We start from the raw sequence: 23,850 nt of genomic DNA, 5'->3' as shown, positions 1-23,850 counted from the left end.
GACAACTGTTAGCATGTAAAAAAGCATTCTTGTAAAATGGTTTTCTATATAGATTGGTAACAATAGTACCATCTGATGCCTTAATAACATTAACATCCAAAAACTCAATATTAGTGGAATCAACACCACCTGTAAATGTGATACCATACATGTTTCCTTTAAGGTATGTCACAAATTTTTGCCAATCAGTCTGCCCCCCCCCCACACCACCCAACAGTCATCTAAATATCTGTGCCACATTACCAGCTCAGATTTAAATGGGTGTTGAGCTGTGTAAATATATTGGACCTCAAGATAACCCATGAAAGGTTGGCATAAATGGGGGCAAAAGTTGCCCCCATAGCCGTGCCTATTAGCTGTAAATACCATTGATTTTGAAACTGGAAAGCATTATGTTCTAACACCAGTTTTAGTAAAGACAGTAAAAATTGCATATCTGATTCTGAATACTTTCCAGACTGTTCCATCCAATATTGAACAGCCTTTATACCTCCATCATGGGGTATACTGGTATTAAGGGATTGGACATCTAATGTCCCTAAATATGCTTTTGGAGGGACTTGTAAATTATCCATCAATTGTAAAGATTGCTTGATGTCACGAATCCTAGCTGTAACCAGTGGAAGAAGCAGTTTAAGTTTATATTCCAAATATTCCGACAGAGATTCAAGCAGTGAACCCTTTCCTTCCACTATAGGGCGCCCTGGTGGATCAATTAGGCACTTGTGAATCTTAGGGACCAAATAAAAATACTGAGGCTTAGGTGAATTAACCAACAATTGAGCCAACAAAAACGCCAATATAATACCCTGGTCCTTAGCCCTAAGTAAAAAGGTATCTACCTAATTTTTATATTCCTGCATGGGGTTCACTGATATTTTACAATAAAAGGTAGTATCAGATAACTGCCGGTTGGCCTCTTATATATAAACTTGTTTGTCCCATATGACCACAGCTCCACCCTTATCCGCTCCTACTATCACTACATTTTGATTTTCTGACAGAGATTTGAGAGCCAATCTTTCAGAGGAAGAAAGATTATCATTAAATTGCCGAAAGATTTGTGATTGATTCACATGTAAATCTTGTAAAGCGAACTGCTCAAAAGATTTGATGGTACTATGATAAGGAGGTAAAAATCCTGATTTTTTAAAATGAAAACTAGTTCCTTCTGTTTGTGATAAACCTATATCCCTATGGGCAAAATAATATTTAAGATTTAAATTTCTACAAAAATTTTTAACATCATTTGTTACATCATAGTGTGACACATAAAATGATAGCACATATCCTAAACCTTTATTTAACACACTGAGTTTGCTTTGTGAAAAGACATATGAGGTTAAATTAAAGACCAAATCATTAACATCATGGTTATTATCATAAGGTGGAATAGTGTCCATTATTTCTGCAGGCTGGCTCTACTCGCACATTTTCGATGTTCACGGCCACCCCTCCTAAAGGGGCTTGATGTCGTTTGGAGATAGGTGAAGATAAAACTGCCATCTCACCTGTATCAGTCTCAGTATCAGTATAAGAAAAGCTCGAAAAAAATTCTGAAGCACTAGATAAATTATCAGTCCTTCTTAAAATAGACCTCACCTGCTTTCTTTTAGATCTGATAGGCCCTTTGTTGTCAGAGAAACGTACTCCCCGTTTTTGTTTCTTCCATGTATAAACCGTTGCATTTTTAAAATCATTAACGTCCCTCTGATATTTATTCATTTTTCGCCGTTGTAAATCTTTATCATATTTATCAGTATCAGCCATAAATTGAGCGTACAGTTCTTAATAATTAATGGTATTAGAAAATACCTTGGTACGTTCATGGCAAGCTTCTAACTGAGACAAAAGGTTTGGCAGTTGTTTTTCATAATATTCCACCAACAATTGGATAAACATACTGGAAGCCATTTGTTGTATGACCCTCCATTTGTTCATAAATTCCATATCCTGTGTACCCAGTCCAGGTTCCACATAAACCGTAAGTCCCCTCAGTGATATCTTAGCCAACAAATATGCTTTTAGAAGCTTGCAATACCAAACATATGAATGTACCTTTTTAGAGGATTCTGTTAACTGTTTGAATAAATGTTGCAAATCAGGTTGCCCCGCTTCATCCTTGGCGTTCAACACTTGTCCCATCGTGTTTGTAGTGGTAAAAAAAGTACAATCATCTTTGTCTGCTGCCAAATTGTCCAAAATAAGCCTTAAAATCAGGGCCGACTGCCATATCGTAGCAGAAACTGTGATTTTGTCTTCAAAACAAATGTTCCGCTGTCACCAATACACCATTTGATGAAATGTTTCACCAAATTAACGCCAAGCTAAACCACCATCTTTTCAGACCTAAAATTTGTTCCAGCACTCTTAAATAGGTATCAAAACAAAAAACAGTGCACGTAAATGAACAATGCTGGTGCACGGAGTAATAAACACAAAAACGCCAACTATGACTCCAGCACTCAGCTAAAATAAAATGGAAAGAGACAGCTCCATTGAAGGAAGTTTATTGCAGCACAGTCTGCAAAAACACAGACCGGTGACCGGTTTCACCCAAAGGCGTCATCAGTGTGTGACTAAATTATCAGAAGGCCCAGTGTGTGTGTGGCTATGCATGTGTCATATATATATATATATATATATATATATATATATATATATATGTGTGTGTGTGTGTGTGTGTGTGTGTGTGTGTGTGTGTGTGTGTGTGTGAGTGTGTGTGTGTGTGTGTGTATGTGTATGTATGTGCGGGAATTTTTATTAAAAAAACAAAATATATATATATATATATATATATATATACATAAATAATATATATATATATATATATATATATATATATATATATATATATATACAGTATATGTGTGTGTGTGTGTATGTACATCCCTATATACATACACACACATACAGTATTAACCAAATAAAAAAGAAAGGCAGCACTGTAGCATAAAGGGAGAAAGTCCTAACTATAGCTCAGGTGACCTGCATTTGCTTAGCAGCTTGGGAGTCTGAGGCACTGACAGGGAGTGATGGACAGGCGTTTGCTAGGAAGAGTAGCCTTTCAATGAGATATGCTAACAAATGTGAGTTGACAGGGGAAAAGTGGGTAGAGCATGATAATAAAAAAAAGAAATCTCCCCCAAATGGAATGTGGATGTCTGAAACCCACAGGACTTCCTTAGATTCCACAACTGGCCTCAGTAAAGTACAAAGCAAGTTTTGGGGTAAAAAAATAAGAACATTAAAGGTGAACACTTGAGAACCAATAACTTCATTATGAAATCTAATAACCTGCTTACTTGTGCAGGGTGCAGAATGTGTGAATATATTTTTATCACTACAAATTGGAACCCTATATCTAAGCAAATATTAATAAACAGAGGAAGATATATTTGTGGTTGTAAAATGACAGCATGTATATATATATATATATATATATATATATATATATATATATATATATATATACATATAGACACACACACACACACACACACACACACACACACACACACACATATATATATATGTGTGTGTGTGTGTGTGTGTGTGTGTATTATAGCCTTATGTAAGGACTTTTTTTTTGCCTTTACATTGGTAATGCTATCAAATCTTGAGAGAAATTGAGAGAAAGAATTTGTGAACACATAGGATAGACCTGACAACAATAATCATACATTTCAGCTGTGCAGATTTTCGCAGAATATCCAGATTTTTGCCTCATATTTTTGGTCTGTTTCTTATAAAATGTGTGGTTTTCTGGCAAATCAGTTGGAACTGAAGTCACTAAATAATGCAGACATTTGAGTTTCAGACTTCCTATTCTTCAGAAAATGCATGCTAATGCAAAACATTCTATTCTTGTAACTTTTATGTTTATAAGAGCAATATTTAATATCTGCCCCTGTTTGGGGGCCTAAGCCCCACCATTATTTGTGCTTTTGTCCAGATTTTATTGGTTGAAAGGTATGCCATTAATGTTTTATTTTACCAACTGAGTTTATGGACAAAGGCAGCTGTGGTGGTTTAGCAGTTAGCATTGCTGCCTCACAACAAGATGTTCTCCGGTTCGATTCTCGGCTGGGGTGCCTTCTTTACGGAGACTGCATGTCCTCCCTGTGGTTGTGTGGGTTTCATCCACATGCTCTGGCTTTCTCCCACATCCCAAAGACATGCTGCAAGTGGATAGGACACCCTAAATTGGCCCTAGGTGTGAGTGTGTACATGTGTGTGCCTCCTGTAGAAGGTTGGTCTCTGGGCTGCAACTCAACACTGTAAAATTCCACTGCCAATCGTTCTGCAGACTGTTCTGTTGTGGCAACCCCTAATGGGAAAAGAAGAAATAAGTTTATGAACAATATACTGTTTTACTTTTATGCACTTGAACAAGTGAACAAAGATATGAAGGGAGGGAGACAAAGAATTATTTTAGAAATATGTGAGGAATGACATATCCTGATTTAAATAAAACCCTAAACATTAAAAGTATTATAAAACCTAAGACTTTAGTGTAATGAATAATTTAGGACACCAGATGGCACCCTTATCCTGAGAAAACCTTGAAACGTAATCTATAAAGTTTTCATAAAACACTTAAAAATTATCAGTGACAAGCATAAGATAGGCATGCTTTACATGGAAATATAATTGTATTTGCATGTTTTATACTTATTTAATGCATTGCTACATTTAAATGGTAGAGTGATTTTAAGCTGCTATTGTGTGACTACTGTTTAGACTTGCATCAGGATCAGTTAATTGTCTGAAGAATAAAAACACTAACCTATGTTAATCAAAATCTACAGCTTTACAGGGAAATGTCTGGTGCTGTTTTTTTCTTCTCATAAGTACTCTCTCTGAGCTACTGATTATTATTATTATTATTATTATTATTATTATTATTTAGGATATCAATGTGTTGCCATTTTAATAGAACTTTATTTTTAAAAGGGATTCTGCTTTCAAATAAAAATATGGTGATTAAAAGCTGAGTTCAAAACTTAATTTCCAGTGGGTGGTAAAGGCTACTCCTTTTGGGGTATCATCCCCTGCAGCCTCTTTCTTATCTAATATAATCGACTCAGAAGTGACTGCATATGGGTAAAAAGCACATTCGGGCAACAGTGATCTCCACTTGATGACTGTGTCTGTCTGCAAAATGCATACTATTAGTCAGGTGGCCTTTGATTGCATGTCTTTAGTGTTAAATCTTTTTAACCATCTCTTGATATACTCAATCATTTTCCCTACCCTCTCTTAGCTTATTCATTAATCTCCCGAGAAGTGTGCCAAATGTACTGAAATCCAAATGTGTAACATTATGTGGTCTTCCCTTACCTAAGTCACTAAATTACTAAGTCATAAAATTGTGTCAGATTTGACTAAAAGGATCATTTTGAAAAAGAATCCAAGACTGTTTGAAGAAAACAAGCTACTGCCCATAAAAATGTTACTATCCTTTCCCTCAGCACCTTCTCCATGTTTTCCATATCATTGAACTCATAAAATATCTGAAATCTTTTAATCCCCATGTAGCACTGTTTCAGTCCATGAGTGTTACGCCTGCTCTAAGGGATTGAGGATCTGTAATCATAGGTTCATAGATTAGTACTAGGCTAATTGTCCGTGTGGGCCATTTTAAGCCTAGCCAATTACCCCATGTGAGAATCAAACCCTGCACCTTGTGTCTGCAAGGAGAACATATGTTATCCTCCATTCACTATAGACAAACTTCTCAGTATCCTTGATGATGGTGTTATCACATCTGGTTCTTGAGTTCTTCCATTCCTTAATGTCAACAATACCTTGTCACCTATCCTCAGTTATTTTTTCTTCTGTCCATCTTTAACTTTTACCTCTTTTTTTCTTTCTCAAGTTCTCTTTATTGAAGAGAAAAATAAGCAATTGTTTAGAGTATCTATCCACCCCTTTTTATTCTTGTTGCACTACCCCCCTCTTTTATTAGTCACTTTATCTGTCTTTTCACACTTCCTTCCCCCCACGTCTGAATAAATATTTCTCATCCTTTATTCCTGTTGCAAGATCCACCTTCTGAAACCTAACTTTGCTGATTTTAGCCTCACATGCTGCCCTTTTAACTAACTCTTACAAGTTCTCTCTTTTTCTTCTTTTATGGTATACATTACAATACATTTGAGCCACAATTTTTTAAGCAATAAATTTTGCTGGAGTATGTGGCATGCCATATGTTATTTATTCCATCAACAAGATAACGCACACCATAGATTCTGGCAGGATGTATTACTGTATACTGTTTATATACTTAAAAGGTTGTTTAAAGGGTTATTAAATACACTGAAATGATCTAGTTTTTTTGGTGGTGTGTCATGTTGTCACAGAGTACATTAGTCTTTACTTCTGAGCATGCCTACTGAATGCAGTCAGTTTGATGACTGTATAATCTTTTTTTTTATTTACTGTTTTCTTTATTTGTTTTAGTTTGCTGTATATTTGAGTAGTCCTTTCTATAATTATTAGTAAGGATCCTAATGCATGTTTTTCTAAATGTAATTATGCTGTTGTCTTTCTCATTGCTTTTTTAAATATATTTTGTATTTTAATTCTCAGCTTTGTTTACTTTAATGTTTAATGTTGGAGCTTTTCCCCCCATGTGTCCACTGAAAATCTGTCTTACATGTCTCAGTAAGATGGTTCTGGTAAATAAAATAAGACAATCAGTTTACATAGTCTTTTAAGGACTCTGGGTATCTCCATAAATTTATCCTTGTCAATCCAGAACCTTCTAGTATTAGTCTTATCCCAAATGGAAGCCAAGACCACTTCTAGATCTGCCCACCCCTGAAGTTTTATTTCAACCTTGTAAATTCAGTCCAGTGTTTACAGAGGTGTTTATCAAATGTATATAGATATATTTATGTTGCTCTACCCCTGACTAGACAAGTCTGTGATCTCCATCTACTATAGTAACACAGATTTGCAGTGGACAGTTTTTTTGAGTTTTCCTGCATTTTTTTGTACTCCTAAAGTAAACATATGCTGCCAATAGAACCAATTTCTGGACATTTTACCCTTGTATATCCAGTAGCATCTGGAATGGAGGTGGAAATTATTTCTGTACTTAAAATATTACTACGTGTAACATTTGCATTTTATAGCAGTAGATTTGACTTACAAAAATTTGACAAAGTTGAGTGAGCTGTTTAATAAATGAACAATGAGCTTAACAGCTGTGAGTGGTTGACAAGAAAGTATGTACTATACGGAAGAAGGAGGTATTAGCACATAGCTGATGAGCCAGCAGTATTACAGTATTTGTTTATATGCACATTAGCACGCATATGTCATCTGATTGGAAAGAGTAGCTTGCTAATTTATGCATACATTTACTGATAGCTATTAGATGTTCTTTACCTTCTGTTTATGTAACAATTGCAGCAGTTTCCCTATACAACCATATTGACATTTTACTGCCACATTTCTGCCCTTTGTTCATTACTTTTAGTGGCAGATTAATTGCTCGTTGGACCTTCGGTGGTTTTCAAACCACGGGCCCTCCTATGCGCAGTTTTTTTTGACCACTCATAGAAGCTCATGTTCTTTTCTATTCACCTTTCAGTTTAAGACTATGCTGTCATTATAATCCACCAATGTCCATACCATCAATTACAGCCACTTGCCTGTGTACATTTCAGATGTGCAACTGTGAAAAAAAAATGGCCACAATAAAGCATTCTAACTTAATTTTGCGCAAATGTACACTAATCCTGCAAAGTCAGATTCACAACTATGAAATGTAATAATGACAGTCAAAGTCAGCCTTTCTCATCCACAGTGAGTCCTCATAACCAGCAACTACAGCGCCATTGTTGACTCTGCACACCACAGATGGTTAATTGCGGACAAACTAAATAAATGATTATGGTCGCAATTTATTTCAGGTTTGTCACATAAATGTATAGCAGCTGAAGTATTCCGACTTATTTCATACAAATGCACACTCATCCTGCAAAGCCACACTGTTTAAAGAGAGCAAGCAGGAGGGTACGTTACTTTAATCCACAAATAACTCCTGACCCCACCCAGCAGTTACAGCCACTTTGCTGACTATACCTCATCTGATCGTGGTAAAAAATAATACCTCACAAACTCCAAGCACATGAATCATGGAAAGGACTTCCCATATGTTGGAATGTGGGTAAGCTGAAGTTAAAGGAGATCCCATGAAGAGATTCTGATATAACCACTGGAACCATGTTTTACCTCACTAGTGGAAAAAGAGTTAAGTGCTGAAAATTTATCAGACAAGGGTCTTTGTTGGTCAAGATTTCTCAGCAGCAACCAAATCTCAAAGAGCCTTTTTTAGGCAATATCAAATTAACAAACTTACCAACATAGCAAATAAAACCAAAAGAAACCTAAAGGTGTTACTGCTCAGTGATAGGAGCCTAAACATGAAAGTGCACTCCCTACAAGTTCTCCTCACTCTCCTGCAGAATATAAACATCTCTGCCATTACTGAGACATGGGTAAAATCTGCAGAAAGTACTCTGGCAGTGCAAGGCTTCAGTGCCTTCCACACATTTTGACTATCAGCTGCACAGACAGGGACAAAAAGTGGAGGAGTCTTAGTCTGTATTAGCAACAAGCTAACTCTCCATTGGTTAAACAGGATGATGCCCTGAAATTTATGCACGTGCAAACCACCATAGCCAAAGTCCCATACCATATCCTAGCAAAGTGTAGGTCACCATCTATGTCCCTAGAATCCCATAGCTTATACTTAGACGTACTGGCACTACCATTAAACCAAATATTTATGGGAGACTTTAACTACCCCTCTATAGACTAAGAAACAAACATTACCTCATACTAACAAACACAACAATTCCTGGACTTTATTAACACAACTACCCTTAACCAGATAGTGAGCACACCCACCAGATGCTCAAACATAATGGACGTGGTACTCACCAATATGGTTGACTACTGTACCCCTCCAGCTGTCACTTCCTCACTGGTGAAGTCAAACCACAAAGCTGCCTCCTTCGAAATAAAAATCAACTTGGTAACCCCAGCAAGTGGTAGATTGTCAGAATTCATTGTCCTTACTAATCCTGAGTGTAGGAATATGAAATTCTTCACAGAGACCTTCTACAACCATGTAAATGGCTATATAGTGGGTACTTTACCTACTAGAAGTAAGCCCAAAACAAACTCTTAAAATAAACTACACTGGTGAAATCTTAACCTTAATAGGATATATAACAAAAGGAAAAAAGCCAGGGCTACAATCAGGAAGAACAACTCCCATAACAATAGGAGTTCTCTAATTAAACAGGAAACTAAAAAGACTAATTAACTCCAACAAGGCCAATTACAAGGTGAAGATAGCCTCACAGGCTAAAGACAAGCACAAGGTATTTCACAGCTATGTCCAAATCCTCAATGACAGCACACATATTAGTGTGCCAGACTGGGGGTCAATGGTGCCAACTTCACTGAGCACAGTGACATAGTGGATTTGCTGGCTTATATGTTCAGCTTAACCCCCACTCCTCAGCTTCCACGAATGAAATACTTACTAGCATAACCCCCCCCCCCCCATCTGTTAACAGGGTGCAGGTCCTGGCAGCTCTCACTAAGACCAAAAACACAGTGTCATTGGGCCCTGACAATATCCTGTGATGTCTCGTAAACAGCTTGAAATAAGACCTATCAGGACCACCTGAGTCACTTTTCAACTATAGCCTTAAAACAGGCTTTGTACCATGATCCAGGTCTGAGGAAGTCATAGTGCCACTTTATTCTGCTCTTATCCGACCCATCATTGAGAATAATGCCCTGTTCACCATGTACCTGACCAGACATATGCAACAGTTGGAATGCCCCCAAAGGTTTCTTACCAGGATAATCCAGTGTATAAACACATTGTTCTGTACCAGTCACCTCAAAACCTTATCTATGTGCTCTGTCTCCTACAGGTTATGAAAGGCGAACTATGCCTGACATATAAAGCATCCTCAGATCCAGCTCTGATGGACCTTTTGCACATCTGCAAAATGAACAGCATCAGAACCACTAGATCCAAGGATTTAAATTTAGTTTGTGACATAAATAATACATGATGGCAAGGCAAATATCTGTCTCAGAGGATCGCCATGCTCTGGAATAGGGTTCCCATCTATGTGAAGCAGAGTGCATCCCTAACACGATTTAAGCGCAACTTTGACCAAAGCATGGGAAATTGGAAATTCACCCTGGTTCTGGCCCACATTTCTCTGATAGACAGATGGAGACGGTAATGCCCAAACTAATATATACTCACCACATAAACTCTAGACACTTCCTAACTAACATACCCTCTCATAATAAATGTCCATGATACATAGGGACACAATTGGGTTGGATTGCATGGCTAGGCTTATAAAGACCCTGGAGGACAATCACCTAGTATATAACTATCAACCTATGATCCTATACATAAATTATTGCTGGATATCTGTAAGTGCCAGTACCTCTCTGATTCACTTAAATCACTTTTCAGCTGCAGCCTTCAGTCAGGTTTTGTGCCTAAAGGAGGTCCAACCACCGATCCTGGTAACTACAGGCCCATAAGTTTTTCCAGCCTCATATGTAAAACCGTGGAAAGAATCATCATGGATATGACAAATGAAGACATATGTAACCTGGAAACACTGGACTAATCACAATTTGGCTTTTATAAAGGAAGGTCATGCCTATTAAATCTGGTTGATTTTTTTGAGAGGGTCACCAAAGCATTGCTTGAAGGTAATACTCTGCATATAGCTTACCTCAACCTAGCCAAAGCTTTGGATACAATACATCACTCAGGCATTATAGACAAGCTCACTAATTTAGGTATAAGCCCTTTTATCACCCAGTGGATAGCCACTGATAGGACCCAGGTCAAAATAGGTGAGGCCACCTCCACCAAATGGCCAATCACTAGCAGATTCCCCCAGGGATTGCTACTGAGACCACTCCTTTTTGGAATCTATTTCTCTGAAACAGAAGCAAATGCTGAAGGTTTATGGCTGACTAAGTTTGCAAATTATTGCAAGCTGGGGGTTATCGTCAGCTTCCCTGCAGACAGCAGCATTCTTCGAGAAGGTCTATCCCTGATTAACAAATGCTGCCAAAGACATGGTCTTAAACTCAATGCTAAGAAATGCATAATTGCACTCATTGGGAAGTCAACCATCCCAGCTAATTACTATATTGATAATACACCCCTAAGAGTCGACCCAGTAATCAGGGACCTGGGTACACATGTAGATAGTAGTCTTACCTTCAACCACCACATGGCCACTGTGGTGAGGAAAGCCTTTTATGTTGCACAACTTATCAGTAAGGCCATGGCATCGAGGTCCAAAGATGTCATTATCTCACTGTACTCTGTCCTTATCAGACGAATCAGAGCAGATGGCTCCCTTTGGTATGTACCTGACCAAGACATATGCAGCAACTACAGCGACCTCAGAGGTTCCTTACAAAAAGAATACAAGGTGTAACAAACCTGCCTTATACAGAGCACCTTAAAGCCCTTTCATCTTTACTCAGTCTCCTATAGATTGCTGACAGATGATCTATGCCTGGCGTACAAGGCATCCACAAGCCTCACACTTATGAATCTTCTACATATTTGTAAGTCAAAGGGCACCAGAAGTACAGGGTCTAAGGACCTGAATTTTGTCTGTGACTTAAGCAGAACAAGCTGGAGAGACAGGTATTTATTTATTTATTGACATTTGTTAATGGGGTTTGTCCAAAAGAGCCAATTTTCAGCGGAGACCTGGGGAGAAAAGTTCCAGTACATTTTTGAATACAAGTTTAAATAGATATCAGAAAATGTTAATATTAGTATGCAATTCTTATAAGATGGTCACATAGCATAGAAAGGAATTATCAGAATTACAGAGAACAAATATACGAGTCAGCAGGCAAAGAGGAAAATGAAAACAACAATCCAAGATTGTGATTTAGTTACATATTGAACTTAGGATGTAGATTAGGATGATTAGCAAACTCAGAAAAAAGTGAAGTGAATTAAATAGTAGAAGGTTAGGGTGAGCAGCTTGGGCAGAATAGAAAAGCTATGGGAGAGTGAGGTGAAGGGTATGTAGACAGTTAAGTTGGACTTTGGCAAGAGCTGATTCATGAGTTTAATAGTGTTTCCTTTAAAGCTTGTTTGAAAGAGTTAGTATTGGGTAAAGCTCTAATGCTCAGTGGAAGTTTATTCCAAGCTGAGGCAACTGTGTAGCTATATAAGTGTTGGCTGATTGTATTTTTGGGTTTCAAGATTTCTAAGAGGGATAAGTCAGAGCTGCGTAAAGAGCAGTTCGGTGTATACAGGGAGATGAGGGAGGAAATGGTGGGGCAGGAGGAAGGTTTGTGAGCACGGAGTGTGTAAGAAGCAGTTGGGGGTAGTAGGAGCTGGTGGAGAAAATCAAGCCAGTTTAGTGTTTGGGGAGACAGGCAGTGATGTGAATTGTAGGGTTCATTTGCAGCAAACCTAACAATTTTGTTGTGAGTTCAAGTTTGATCTCTAAAGAGGGCTGTAGGTTGGTCAGGATAGGTGGTGCATAAAAAAGACTAGGAAGAAGGTAAGCATAGGCAAGAGAGAGAATCTAGAGACATTGGTGAGGAAAGTTTTGTATCTGCAAAGCAAGTTCAGTTTGTGGTGTGTCTGTTTAATACAGTATTGGATAGGCAAATCACATTTAAGTTGATCTTCAATGATTGCATCTTGTAGGTTTGTATGTTGTTCAATGTTAATAACAGTGTTGTTGAGTGATGTGATAGTAAATGATCATTTGAAGTGAAAAAGAGATTTAGGAAGAAAAATGAGAAGTTTGGGGGGGGGTTTGGATTAAAAATGAGTTGATTATTGGTTAACCTGTTTTATATAGAGTTGAAGGAATCTTGCGTTAATGAGTGGAGTTCTGAGAAAGTATCTGAAGTAGAGATGATAATGGAGTCCATCTACATATTGTATAAGGGAAGAGTGAGAACAGGAAGTGTGTAGAGTGTTTGTGAAAATATTAAACAGTAGTGGTCCGAGAATGGAGCCTTGAGGCACTCCTGTATTAACAGGGAGGAAGGGAGAGAAGGAAGAGAGCCATTTGACAGACTGCTGTCTATTGGTGAGGTAGCCTGAGATCCATTTGAAAGTGGGATGAGAGAAACCGAGATCGGACAATTTGGAAAGGAGCTTGGGGTGGGAGACCATGTCAAATGCTTTAGAAAGGTTTAAAAATAGACATGAGACAAGTTTATTATTGTCTCTAGCATGTCAGATAGCTTGTGTAAAGGAAATAAGAGCTGTAGTTGTGCTGTAGTTAGGGCGGTAGCCATGTTGGGGTAGGAGTGAGTACGTTTTTGTGAAGCAGATGGTACATGATTTGCCTTTGTATACATTTTTCTAGTATTTTTGAGAAGGGGTCAGAAAAGCTATGTGCCAGTGGTTGGAAAGTTCAGTAGAGTGTCCATCCTTGTGGATTGGTATTGTGTAGAATTGTTTCCAGACAGAGGGAATGGTGGACTCTTGGAGTGATCAATTAATTAGGATAGAGACAGGGTAGGCCATAGAGGTGGCTGCAAGCTTTAGAAAGTAGGGTGGAAGTTTGTCAGCTGTGGAAGAGCGTGGCTTTAGTTTGCTGAGCAGAGTGTTTATGTAAGGAGTGGAAATGGGATTGAGTGAGAAGGTAGTATTGTGGTCAGAGGAAGGGGGGAATTAGAGAGGTTGAATGTGTTTCCATTGTGTGTTAATTTGCTGATGGAGTTGTTGAAATAAGAGTTAAGAATGGTGGTGCTTTCAGAAGGAGAGTTGTTAGGACAAGGGTTAGGTGTAGTGGGTCTACCAGGAAAAAGAGTGTTGTTAATTGTGTTCCAGAAATATTTAGGATTCCTGTAATAGTTAGATTGAGGCTTTAGATAGAAGTTTTTCTTGTCATTGATGAGAATTCTTTAGTGAGGTTTTGGAGTTCTTTGTATTATTGCTGGTGTATAGGGGATTTAGATTTTTGCCAAGTTTTCCAGTCATTGTCTCCTTTGAGCGTTAGAGAGCAGTCAGGGTGCTAGTAGAGATTTTACTCTTATTTTCCTTGGGGGAGCAAGGGAGTTAAGGATTTCTAGGAAAATGTTGTTGAAAAAATACTAATGCCCTATATAGACATTTACAAGGACACCCAAACCATAAATTTAAGTTTGTGGCTATTGAACAGGTTAAAAAAATTTAAGGGGTTTTATTTATCAAAGAGCACCTGCTAGTAAGAGAATTATTTTGGCAATTGAAATTAAATGCCATGGTAGCTCCTGGTTTGAATGAGGCTTGTTCCATCAGCCCAGTACTCATGCTGAAATGTTTAGCAGTTTAATTGGGGGTGTATGTATGCTATGTCTACTTTGTTAATTGTATTGTGTGTAACCCCATTGTTCTGTACAAGTACTTTTATTTCATGGAACTATTCGTAACAATATTTTAGTTGTAATTTTTATCTTCCATTTCAACATTAACATAACTGCTTTTTATAAGGTCATGTGACTTGTGGAAATGTATATAGGCTGATTGTGATTAAATAATGGCACTTCTGAAGAAGTCTCATTGGGGGTGAAAGTGCAAAACTGTCTTGATTATGCAAGTGTGTTGATTAAATTGATGTACATGTATCCAGGTCTCTTGCTGTTTTTTTGTTCCTAAAGTTGGTTATTAGGGTGAATATCTCCAGATAAGAATGCTGTTTTGTTGAAATGTGTGAGAGTTGGAATCTTACAGAAGGTTGAGAGGAAGTTATGCTTAGTTTTAAGAGGGTGAGTTGGATGGAGGGCTAGTTTGATCTTGAGTAACAGTGCATTAGTGTCATCAAATAGTAAGGAAGTAAATAAGTGATTGTGTGGAGTTTGAAAGTGTGTAAGCGGGTGAGTTAGAGTGGGAGGATAGTGTAAGGATGATAATGTATTATGATAGGAAGATAGATTTGAGATTAGGAGAAGTAGGGGGGCTGTGAGAAAGATAGGTATCCTGTTAAGACTTGGGTAGGACAATAAGAGAGGTGAGAGAGAGAGGATACGTATAGAAGAGTAGATATGATCGTGTCTGAAGGTATGGGAGAGGAGAGTAGACAGGTGAGTCTAGTGTGAGAATGAAATAATAGTTGTGTAGTGTGAGGTGGGGAAGGGTTTGACAGATTGAAATAGTGTGGGGTAGCACAAGTAGGAAATGGACAGTACAGATTTTATTCTTAAGAGTAATAGGCTATAGTGCTATGGGTGGTACAGGGTGGTGATTAGAAGTTGAAGCTGTGATTTGTTCAGTATGAGTGAGTAAATGGGGGTGTGGTTAGGTGGGAGTGAGAGAGATTTTATAGGATAGGTTATACAGGAAGGGGAGGAAAAAATATTATTAGTGTATAAATTTACGTTGTGTGGGGGTGGGTGGGCAGAGTGAGCCCAAGCACAGCGAGGGCAAACTGAGCAGGTTGACCCACAAGGAGCAGATTAAGCAACAAAAACCTATATATTCAACGGTCAATGCCAGCCTTAAATCATTTGTTAACTAAGAAAGCCACCTCAAATCTGCATGACATTTAAGCAGTAAAAAAATTGTACTTGAGTTTTCTGGGATTCGAGATCTAGTACTGCTGGTTTAAGGTGGATTCACTTGCAAAAATGCAGTGTGTCTATAAATTTAAATGAGCCAAATAATAAGAGTAACTACAAGGAGGGTTTGTGGTAAGAGGAGGAGGGGAAGAATGCTATTTTGATCCAGTTAGTGTGCACGTCATTAGCCTAAAGCCCACAAAAACCATAAGATATGTTATACTAAGAGTCAGTAGTTTACTGGGGATCATGTATGTAGACTTAGAAATGGAGCCCAAAACTTGCTAGTTGAGATTCACCCCAGAAGTTACAATGTAAAACACAGGCAGACAACCCAGGTGTCCCAGAGACATATTTTGTTGGCTGTCTATGGACCCCCCCCCCCCCCTGGAGCTGTGAGTCCTAGTAGCTGCCTGAATTGCCCCTATGATAATCCAACACTGATAACTGTAAAAAAACCTTAGCATGCTTATTATAGCTAAATATGCTGCCATCTCCACACCATGCAATAAATAATATAGTATCAAGTATTCTGTTTCTTAGAGCATGTTCTCTTAACACACTGTGCAAACTGCAGCATAGTGGAACCATGGCAAGTGCTGATTTTTAAAGTACTTGATTCTTTGCCTCAGTCCATAGCTAGAGTTCTTTCTCTGCAGAACCTGCATGTTCTTCCAGTATCCACACAAGTTTGACCTGGTGCTGTGCTGTCTTCCCACAATCCAAAGGTATATAAGGAAAGCCGGTGGTGGAATGCAAAGTCATCAAAAAAAGGAGTGCAGGAAAAAGTGAGAACTAGAAAAGTCAGACCAAGATAAGAATGAATACTGGTTAACAAAAACGGTAAGAGAGCAATTGTAATTGCAAAGAACAAAGCATCAAAGGCACTCTACCATCTTCTGGAAAGGGTCTCAGTAGGTGGCACAAAGATACTTTATCAGGTTGCAAGGCAAAGACAGAAAGAAAAAGAAGAAAGTCATCAGACATCCTTCATAATGGATGCCGGCAACAACCTGCTCTCCAGTCCACAGGGCATCAAAGGCAGATGGAAGGAGTACTTTCAGCAGCTTCTGAATGAAGAAAACCCCACAGAAGCTGTACTGCCCCAGACACAGCCTACATTGAGAGAAGATGAGGAGTGTGCCATAGATGAAGTAGGAACAGAACTAAAGAAATGAAGCCAGGAAAGCAGCAAGCTCAGATGATGTCACAGCAGATATGTAAAGATACTTGGTGAGAAAGGGGAGGAATTGCTCCCAAGGCTGCTTGTAGAATTGTGGAGAGAAAGGCTTATCCCAAATTACTGGAGCATAAGCATACTAATGCCAGTGTTCAAGAACAAAGGAGACATTCACAACTGGGACAGCATAGAGGTACAGAGGTACCAAACTCCTGTTGCACTGCATGAAAGTTCTACAGGGGATGACCAAGAAACAAATATGCAGGAGGTAAAAAGTAAGATGGGAGATGAGCAGTTTGGATTCAGATCAGGATGAAGGACAACCAACCCAATGTTTGCAGTGAGACATATAGTTAAAAAGAAGCTTGAGATGGGGAAAGAGTCCATTTGAGCATTCCTAGACTTGTAGAAAACATATGACAAGGTCCCAAGAAAGCTGATTTGGGCATTCCTGCTATAGTTCGAAGTCTCAGAAACATTACTAGAATTAGAGAAAACTATGCAGAAGGACCCAATGACATAAGTTCAGTGTTCGGACTCATAGAGGGGATTCATGTGGGCGTGCATTTGTACCAGGATTCAGCTCTGAGCTTACTGCTTTTCATACTGGAGATGGACTGGAAAAGACAGGTCAACAAAGCTACTGTATGCAGACAATGTGACATTACAGGCAGAATCTATGCAAGAGCTTCATCAAGGGAATTGAATGCAAAGCTGAGGGCACATGCGATGAAACTGAGTGCAGATAAAACAGTTGTAATGGAGCAAATGATGGTAAATCAAAAGAAGTTGAGAACTGAGATAAACAGGAAAATACCAGAAAGCAGCTTCAATTATCGAGGAGGGGTGCTTGAAGAGAAGGTAGGTGTAAATGAGGAGGTCAAAGCTAGAATCAGAGAGATGTAGTGTATGACAGAAAAATGACAAAGATGCTGAAAAGTAAAAGGTACAAAGCAGTGCTTTGATCAGTACTACTGTCTGGTACAGAAACCTGAGCATCAACGGTAGTGCATCTGGGGAAACTAGTGTCTGAGATGTGTGTAGGATCTATACTATGGGATGGATGATGAAATGAAAATGTCAGAGCAGAAGCCCAAGTAGCACCAATTGCAGAGAAAGTCAAAGTGAACAGATTATATTGGTTTGGGAAAATCGGCAGGAAAAACAGAAGACAATCTAATGAAGAAGATTTGGGACAGACATGAAGAAAACAAGAGGGAATAAGAGTTTCCAGGCAATAGATGTATGGATTATGTGACAAAAGACCTGCAACATTCAGATATGACTGTTGAAGAAGGTAGGAGACTAGCATTGAATTGAGAAAGATATCAGCAGTTGACACGACACCCAGACTCCATACAGAAAAAAGAGGGAAAGGGAGATGATGATGATGAATATATATGAACAGCATGACTGTAGCATTATTATGGTTCCTACATATCTATAATCTGTATATATATATATATATATATATATATATATATATATATATATACAGGTCTAGGACTCTTGCATGAACGCACTTTTCACCGAATCACTAATGGGAGGGTATACTTACACAAAAATGCTTTTCACCGAAGCAGCATTTTCGCGTAAGTTTGCCTGTTGTGCCAATTGTACTACTGTGCAGATAAGGGAAAATTCCCTTTTCCTCACTGTAGTGCGATCTCAGAGTGAGAATATTAATGTAGGAGGGTGTGGGGAGCACAGCCCCCCACATGGGGGGTGCATGGGGGGCTTGCCTCCCTGCGTAAAAGTAGATTTAATATTTTTATGTTTTTTTTAACACACTTTAGCGAAAGTGCTTTTTTGGTGAAAGCGCTTTCGTTAAAGTGTGTTCAGTGATAGTGGATTTGGACTGTTGAAGTTTCGTTCAACAGTCCTAGATCCATATATATATATATATATATATATATATATATATATATATATGTGTGTGTGTGTGTGTGTGTGTGTTTGTATATGTAAATAAAGATCTATAAATAGGTAGATAGACAGAGATGTAGATATGTTTGAGTGCATCACCGTGGTTGTGTTAATTTTTTTTACAACCAAGCCAATATGAAATGCATTATCTGTCAGTTGCAGTTGCCCTTGTAAACAAGACAGCCATTCATATAAGTGGGGAAAATTTTTTTTTTTTTTTTTTTTTTGGTATTTCCCTGCCCATGTGCACAGTCTTCAGCTATCTTCCTAGTTTCCCATCATGGTGAACCCTAGATCCTCAAATCACTACTTATCAAGAACCCCCAGACTAACCCTTTGCTGAGGTGACCTCCAGACTCCTTGGGAAGAAGACATTATTGCACGCCCTACATTTGCCATGGGCAAAAAAGCATCTGATAATGTGTTACATTCATGGTGCTGGAAGTCCTCATGAATGTGATGGGCAGGTCAGAATGCCTAGCAGGGACAGAAGCTAAAGCAGTTACATCCAGATGCTTTCATTAACCCCCCCCCCCCCCATACCAACAGGATGATCTGATCTGGGATGATTTGTGAGATTGCCAGTTTCCACCAGAGGTCATATTGTCATAGGAATCTTTCTAGCCCCCCCCCCCCTTGGATAGGACAGCTGCCATTCAGCTACATCATCCTGTCCCCCAAGCCACCTCTAGTACTAGTATGCTAAGTCTGGTCCTGACCAGGAGTCATCAGTGTCATAGACACTGGTGACACCAGTGTCATAGACAGTTATTCTGCTTTTCTACCAGTAAATTGAAAAGAATTTTAGGGTATTTTGAAAGAAAGAGACGGAGGGAATTCATTTTGCATGGCTATGATAATACTGATGTTTTCTTATGGATTGGTAACTTTTAAAAGTGCTAATAAGAATCTAACTTTATTCACTTCATTCATTTCTTTTACAGGCTTCTGGTGACAGCTCTGCAAGTCTGAACCTATCGAAGCTTTCCCAAATCACCTCCATTTTGTCTTCACTAGAGGACAAGGTAGGTTAATGAAGGATGTTCTTGCAAACTGTTGTATTGCATTGTAATCTACATGGATGCCTGGCAGGAGAATAAGTGACATAGTTTTAATTACACACCAGCAGTTCTCCCTAGTCTATATTGTGTATTATTCCAGTCTTCATGGTTCTTGTAGTGACCAAGGCTGCAGTAAATCTGACCAATGTCAAAAGCAGCACTCATTTGCTTTTGCACCAGTGTAAGAACAGAACCAACTATACTAGATTGTGTGTGGGGCCAGTAGGATACTCCAGTCAGTAACAAGGATTTATGATTGCGTTGATGATTTGATGTCTTTCCATTGGTTACCAGGATCAGGAGGCTATACCAGTCATTACTGCATTATGTGAATAGGAGGGCCAGTGATCTAATCACTGTTAGACTAAGGTAAACCATATGGTTTGAATAATGAGTTAGACTGGACAGCATTATGAAGATTTTCATTTATTTATTTTATTCGTTCCATTGTTTATTGTTAGGTCTTTGAAGTTATTGGGGTTTTGCCTCTTTAAATATTATTGTTGTTCATTCATTGAGTGATCATGTGATTTGCTCAAATATTTAAATATGAGTGTTTTTTAAAAAAATTATGTCAATCTTGTAAAGACTGGATTGCCAAGGTGCTAGACTGTGAAAAGTTTTTATAATAGTATATCTGGTTGCTATTTCCAGTTTTATCCATACATTTTTTGTTTTTTTTTCGTTTTCGTGGTTTATCTACTAAGATGAAGTTAAGTCTGTGCACTGATCACTGTAGCAACAGGGAGGAGGTTGGTATGTGCAGTGAATTTATTTTTCTTGCGTAAAATGAATTCAAGGGGGTGTTAGGCATGTTAGGTCAGAGCCACACTGTAATAAGCACAGGATTTATACACATATAGCATTAGACCCTTTGTCATCAGTAGGGACCTTTAACAGTGATACAGCATCATTGATTCAGATGGCTGATTTACATACCTTCATTACAGAGGTAGCTGACGTACATTGGGTGTCTTCATAGTTTGGGATTTAGCACATGTGGTTAGCAGCTTATTACAGAGGTAATATGCTAATGAATCTTAGCTTACTTCTTATTACTGAAAGAGGAAACCAGCAATAGAATGATTTAGTTGTATGGATTGACAGCACTTTCTCATTGCTTCCTACACCAGAATTTTTATTTAAACACTTCCTAATTTATGAAAACCGTTATCATTAAACTACTTAACTCTGCAGTCCCAATCCCAACTCATACATGTGAGATCCCCTTGTATTTCTGGACAAACTGAGAAATGTAATTTGCCCAGCCTGTCCTGGGCCTCCCTCAAGAAATCCTTGTCTTGTACATCTTCTGTAGGAGACACCCAGGTGGCCATCCTTGCAAAGTGCTCTAACCACTTCATTTGATTTCTTTCAACCCAGAGGAACATTGGCACCAAGAACTTCCTGGATTGCTGAGGTCCTCACTCTTTACAGAGAATGAGTTTAGCATCCCTGCAGTATAGTATAATTTCCATTACGTCTATCTCTGATCTCATCCTTTCAGTTACTGCCTGATGAGGTAGACAGATTGACCAATGAACTGTGTACTTTTATCGACCTTTGACTTCACCAGCATAGTGTAATGCTGTCACTGCACCTATCTAACCGCCATGCCTCCATTTCCATTTTTTTACCTATGAACAAGTTCCTAAGATGTTTAACTCATTTGCATGAGATGGCTGCTCCCCTCCCACCTTTTATAAATTATTCGCTCTTTTATTGGGACTGAACCAGGAGTTCTAATTCAGAGGTACTGATTTTCAGCCCATCTACTTCACATTTAACACCAAAATATTCCAGCACTCATTGGAGAGCAGTTTTTGACACCAAGAGAACAATGTTGTCTGCAAAGAACAATGCTGCATCTCTCTATTCTTTTACTGGTGTATCATCGTCCCAACCTAACTGTGCCTAGGTAGCTTGTCCATGAGTATCACTAAAAAGAGAGAAGACAGGATACATCCCCTACATGTACTGTTATCGACCTTTGACTTCACCAGCATAGTGTAATGCTGTCACTGCACCTATCTAACCGCCATGCCTCCATTTCCATTTTTTTACCTATGAACAAGTTCCTAAGATGTTTAACTCATTTGCATGAGATGGCTGCTCCCCTCCCACCTTTTATAAATTATTCGCTCTTTTATTGGGACTGAACCAGGAGTTCTAATTCAGAGGTACTGATTTTCAGCCCATCTACTTCACATTTAACACCAAAATATTCCAGCACTCATTGGAGAGCAGTTTTTGACACCAAGAGAACAATGTTGTCTGCAAAGAACAATGCTGCATCTCTCTATTCTTTTACTGGAGTATCATCGTCCCAACCTAACTGTGCCTAGGTAGCTTGTCCATGAGTATCACTAAAAAGAGAGAAGACAGGATACATCCCCTACATGTATATAACTTAACGCCAAGAATACAGGCACAACTCTTGCTCTGCAAATGAACACATTATATGTCATCCAACAACAACAATGGGACCTAGTACTATGGTAACTTTAACCAGCAAAACATTCCTGGGGCTATAGGTTATATGGCTTCTACAGGTCCACAAGACACAAATAGAGCATTCTGGGGAAATCCCATGACCTTTCAAGTGAATCTGCCCTTCTGTGGTCAGGACTGTATCCACATTGCTTATTTTAAATCAGAGGTTTAGCTATAATGACTCAGCTTTTCAGTAATTTACATAAGCTTTTCCTGGGAAGAGAAATTGTATCCACTGGTTATGTAGCATTTGCAATTTGTCCTACACAGATGTGGGCAAACAGGCAGACTAAACAGATCAAATAGTCCTTTTTTTACTTTCAGAATGTGTTTTAATAATAAGTTTTTTGTGCCTTGTTGTCACTATTCCAAAGCAGTTTATTTTTCTTCATTTCTAACCCACTGCATTATACCAGTACAACCTGGCTTCCTATCACAATTGCAAGGCTTGATTCTGTGGGCCTTGAATGTGTGAAAAATGTGCTATCAGCACAATAAAATCAAATTGCAGAACTTGCTGTTCTTCTTTGCTAGCTGCATCCCCGGATGTAGGGACTGTGTCACCCACATCCATGATACTTATGTGTATGAAGTCCAGTAGCTCTGTTTACTATGATGGAATACACCAACGTACTGCAACTTTAGATCTGACACTTACTTTTCCTATATACCGCTATAGTCTCACCATTCCTAGAATTGCAGTTACAGTCTTTAGAATTACAATATGAACCCACATCAGCTTGTGTCACCATTACCATCTGGTTAAACTACCTTTACTGTCTCCGCTACTGACTTGATATGCCATATGACCACTATCTGTCTAAAGCAGTCTTGACTGTCCTTTTATTCGCCTCAGGCACAACATCACCACTTTTCTTTGGCTCCTCAAACAGCTGTGTGGGATTGTTCAATTTGTAACCAAAAAACATTCCTTCACAAGGTGATGTGTTAGACATTTCATTTTGTTCAAATGCTTATTTTCATTTTTATCACACAAGAAGTGACATGTATTCCCATATCCAGCACTTCCTTCAAAACAGCATTTGTACTGCATACCAAGTTGCCACAGACATTTCCTTACCCTTAAAAAATGTGCAACCACAGATACACACAGACAAATTTTTAGAGGAACATTTGAATGATGCATGTCCCATCATTGCTGACTCTAGAAAATTATTTGCAGGCCAGTCACAAGACTAAGGCCTCTATTTTGTACTCTTTCTCTATCCCAAACACTTGGGTTTTTATGTAACCCTCTATGATTTTATTTAAATCATTAAAAAGTTAAATAACATAAAATAAAATAAAGCAACAAACCAGCAGCCAAAACTCAAGTAAAGAAAAAAAAAATATGTCTACTTCTAGTTATTTAACTCATGCTTTATAGGTATATAGGCTTCTCACCTAGCGGAACCACCCTGCGGTTTTCTACTGGCCACTGTTATCAAACTCGATTGTGGACCTAAGCTGTTACCCCAGGTTTTGAGCGCCGACTCTATAGCCACCTAGAATCACAAGAAACCACCTAACCCCTAGCAGAACCACCCTGCGGGATTCTACTGGCCACTGTTATCAAACGTGAGT

General features: G+C 38.6%; 1 protein-coding gene across 2 annotated transcripts in view; it reads left to right on the top strand.

Annotated features, from left to right (window-relative positions):
* The window catches only part of INPP5D (inositol polyphosphate-5-phosphatase D), a 1,064,128-nt gene that overhangs the window by 461,078 nt on the left and 579,200 nt on the right, over positions 1 to 23,850 (top strand). For both annotated transcript variants that reach the window (XM_044070586.1, XM_044070585.1), the window contains exon 7: positions 19,657 to 19,737. In XM_044070586.1, coding sequence (XP_043926521.1) covers positions 19,657 to 19,737 — 81 coding nt within the window. The remainder of the gene's footprint in view (positions 1 to 19,656; positions 19,738 to 23,850) is intronic.

This window comes from Protopterus annectens, chromosome 4.part1 (assembly GCF_019279795.1).
Source record: "Protopterus annectens isolate FY-2018-M chromosome 4.part1, PAN1.0, whole genome shotgun sequence".
NCBI classification, from domain to species: domain Eukaryota; kingdom Metazoa; phylum Chordata; order Ceratodontiformes; family Protopteridae; genus Protopterus; species Protopterus annectens.
The sequence above is the reverse complement of the archived record's forward strand: the minus strand, read 5'-3'. Positions and strand labels throughout refer to the sequence as shown.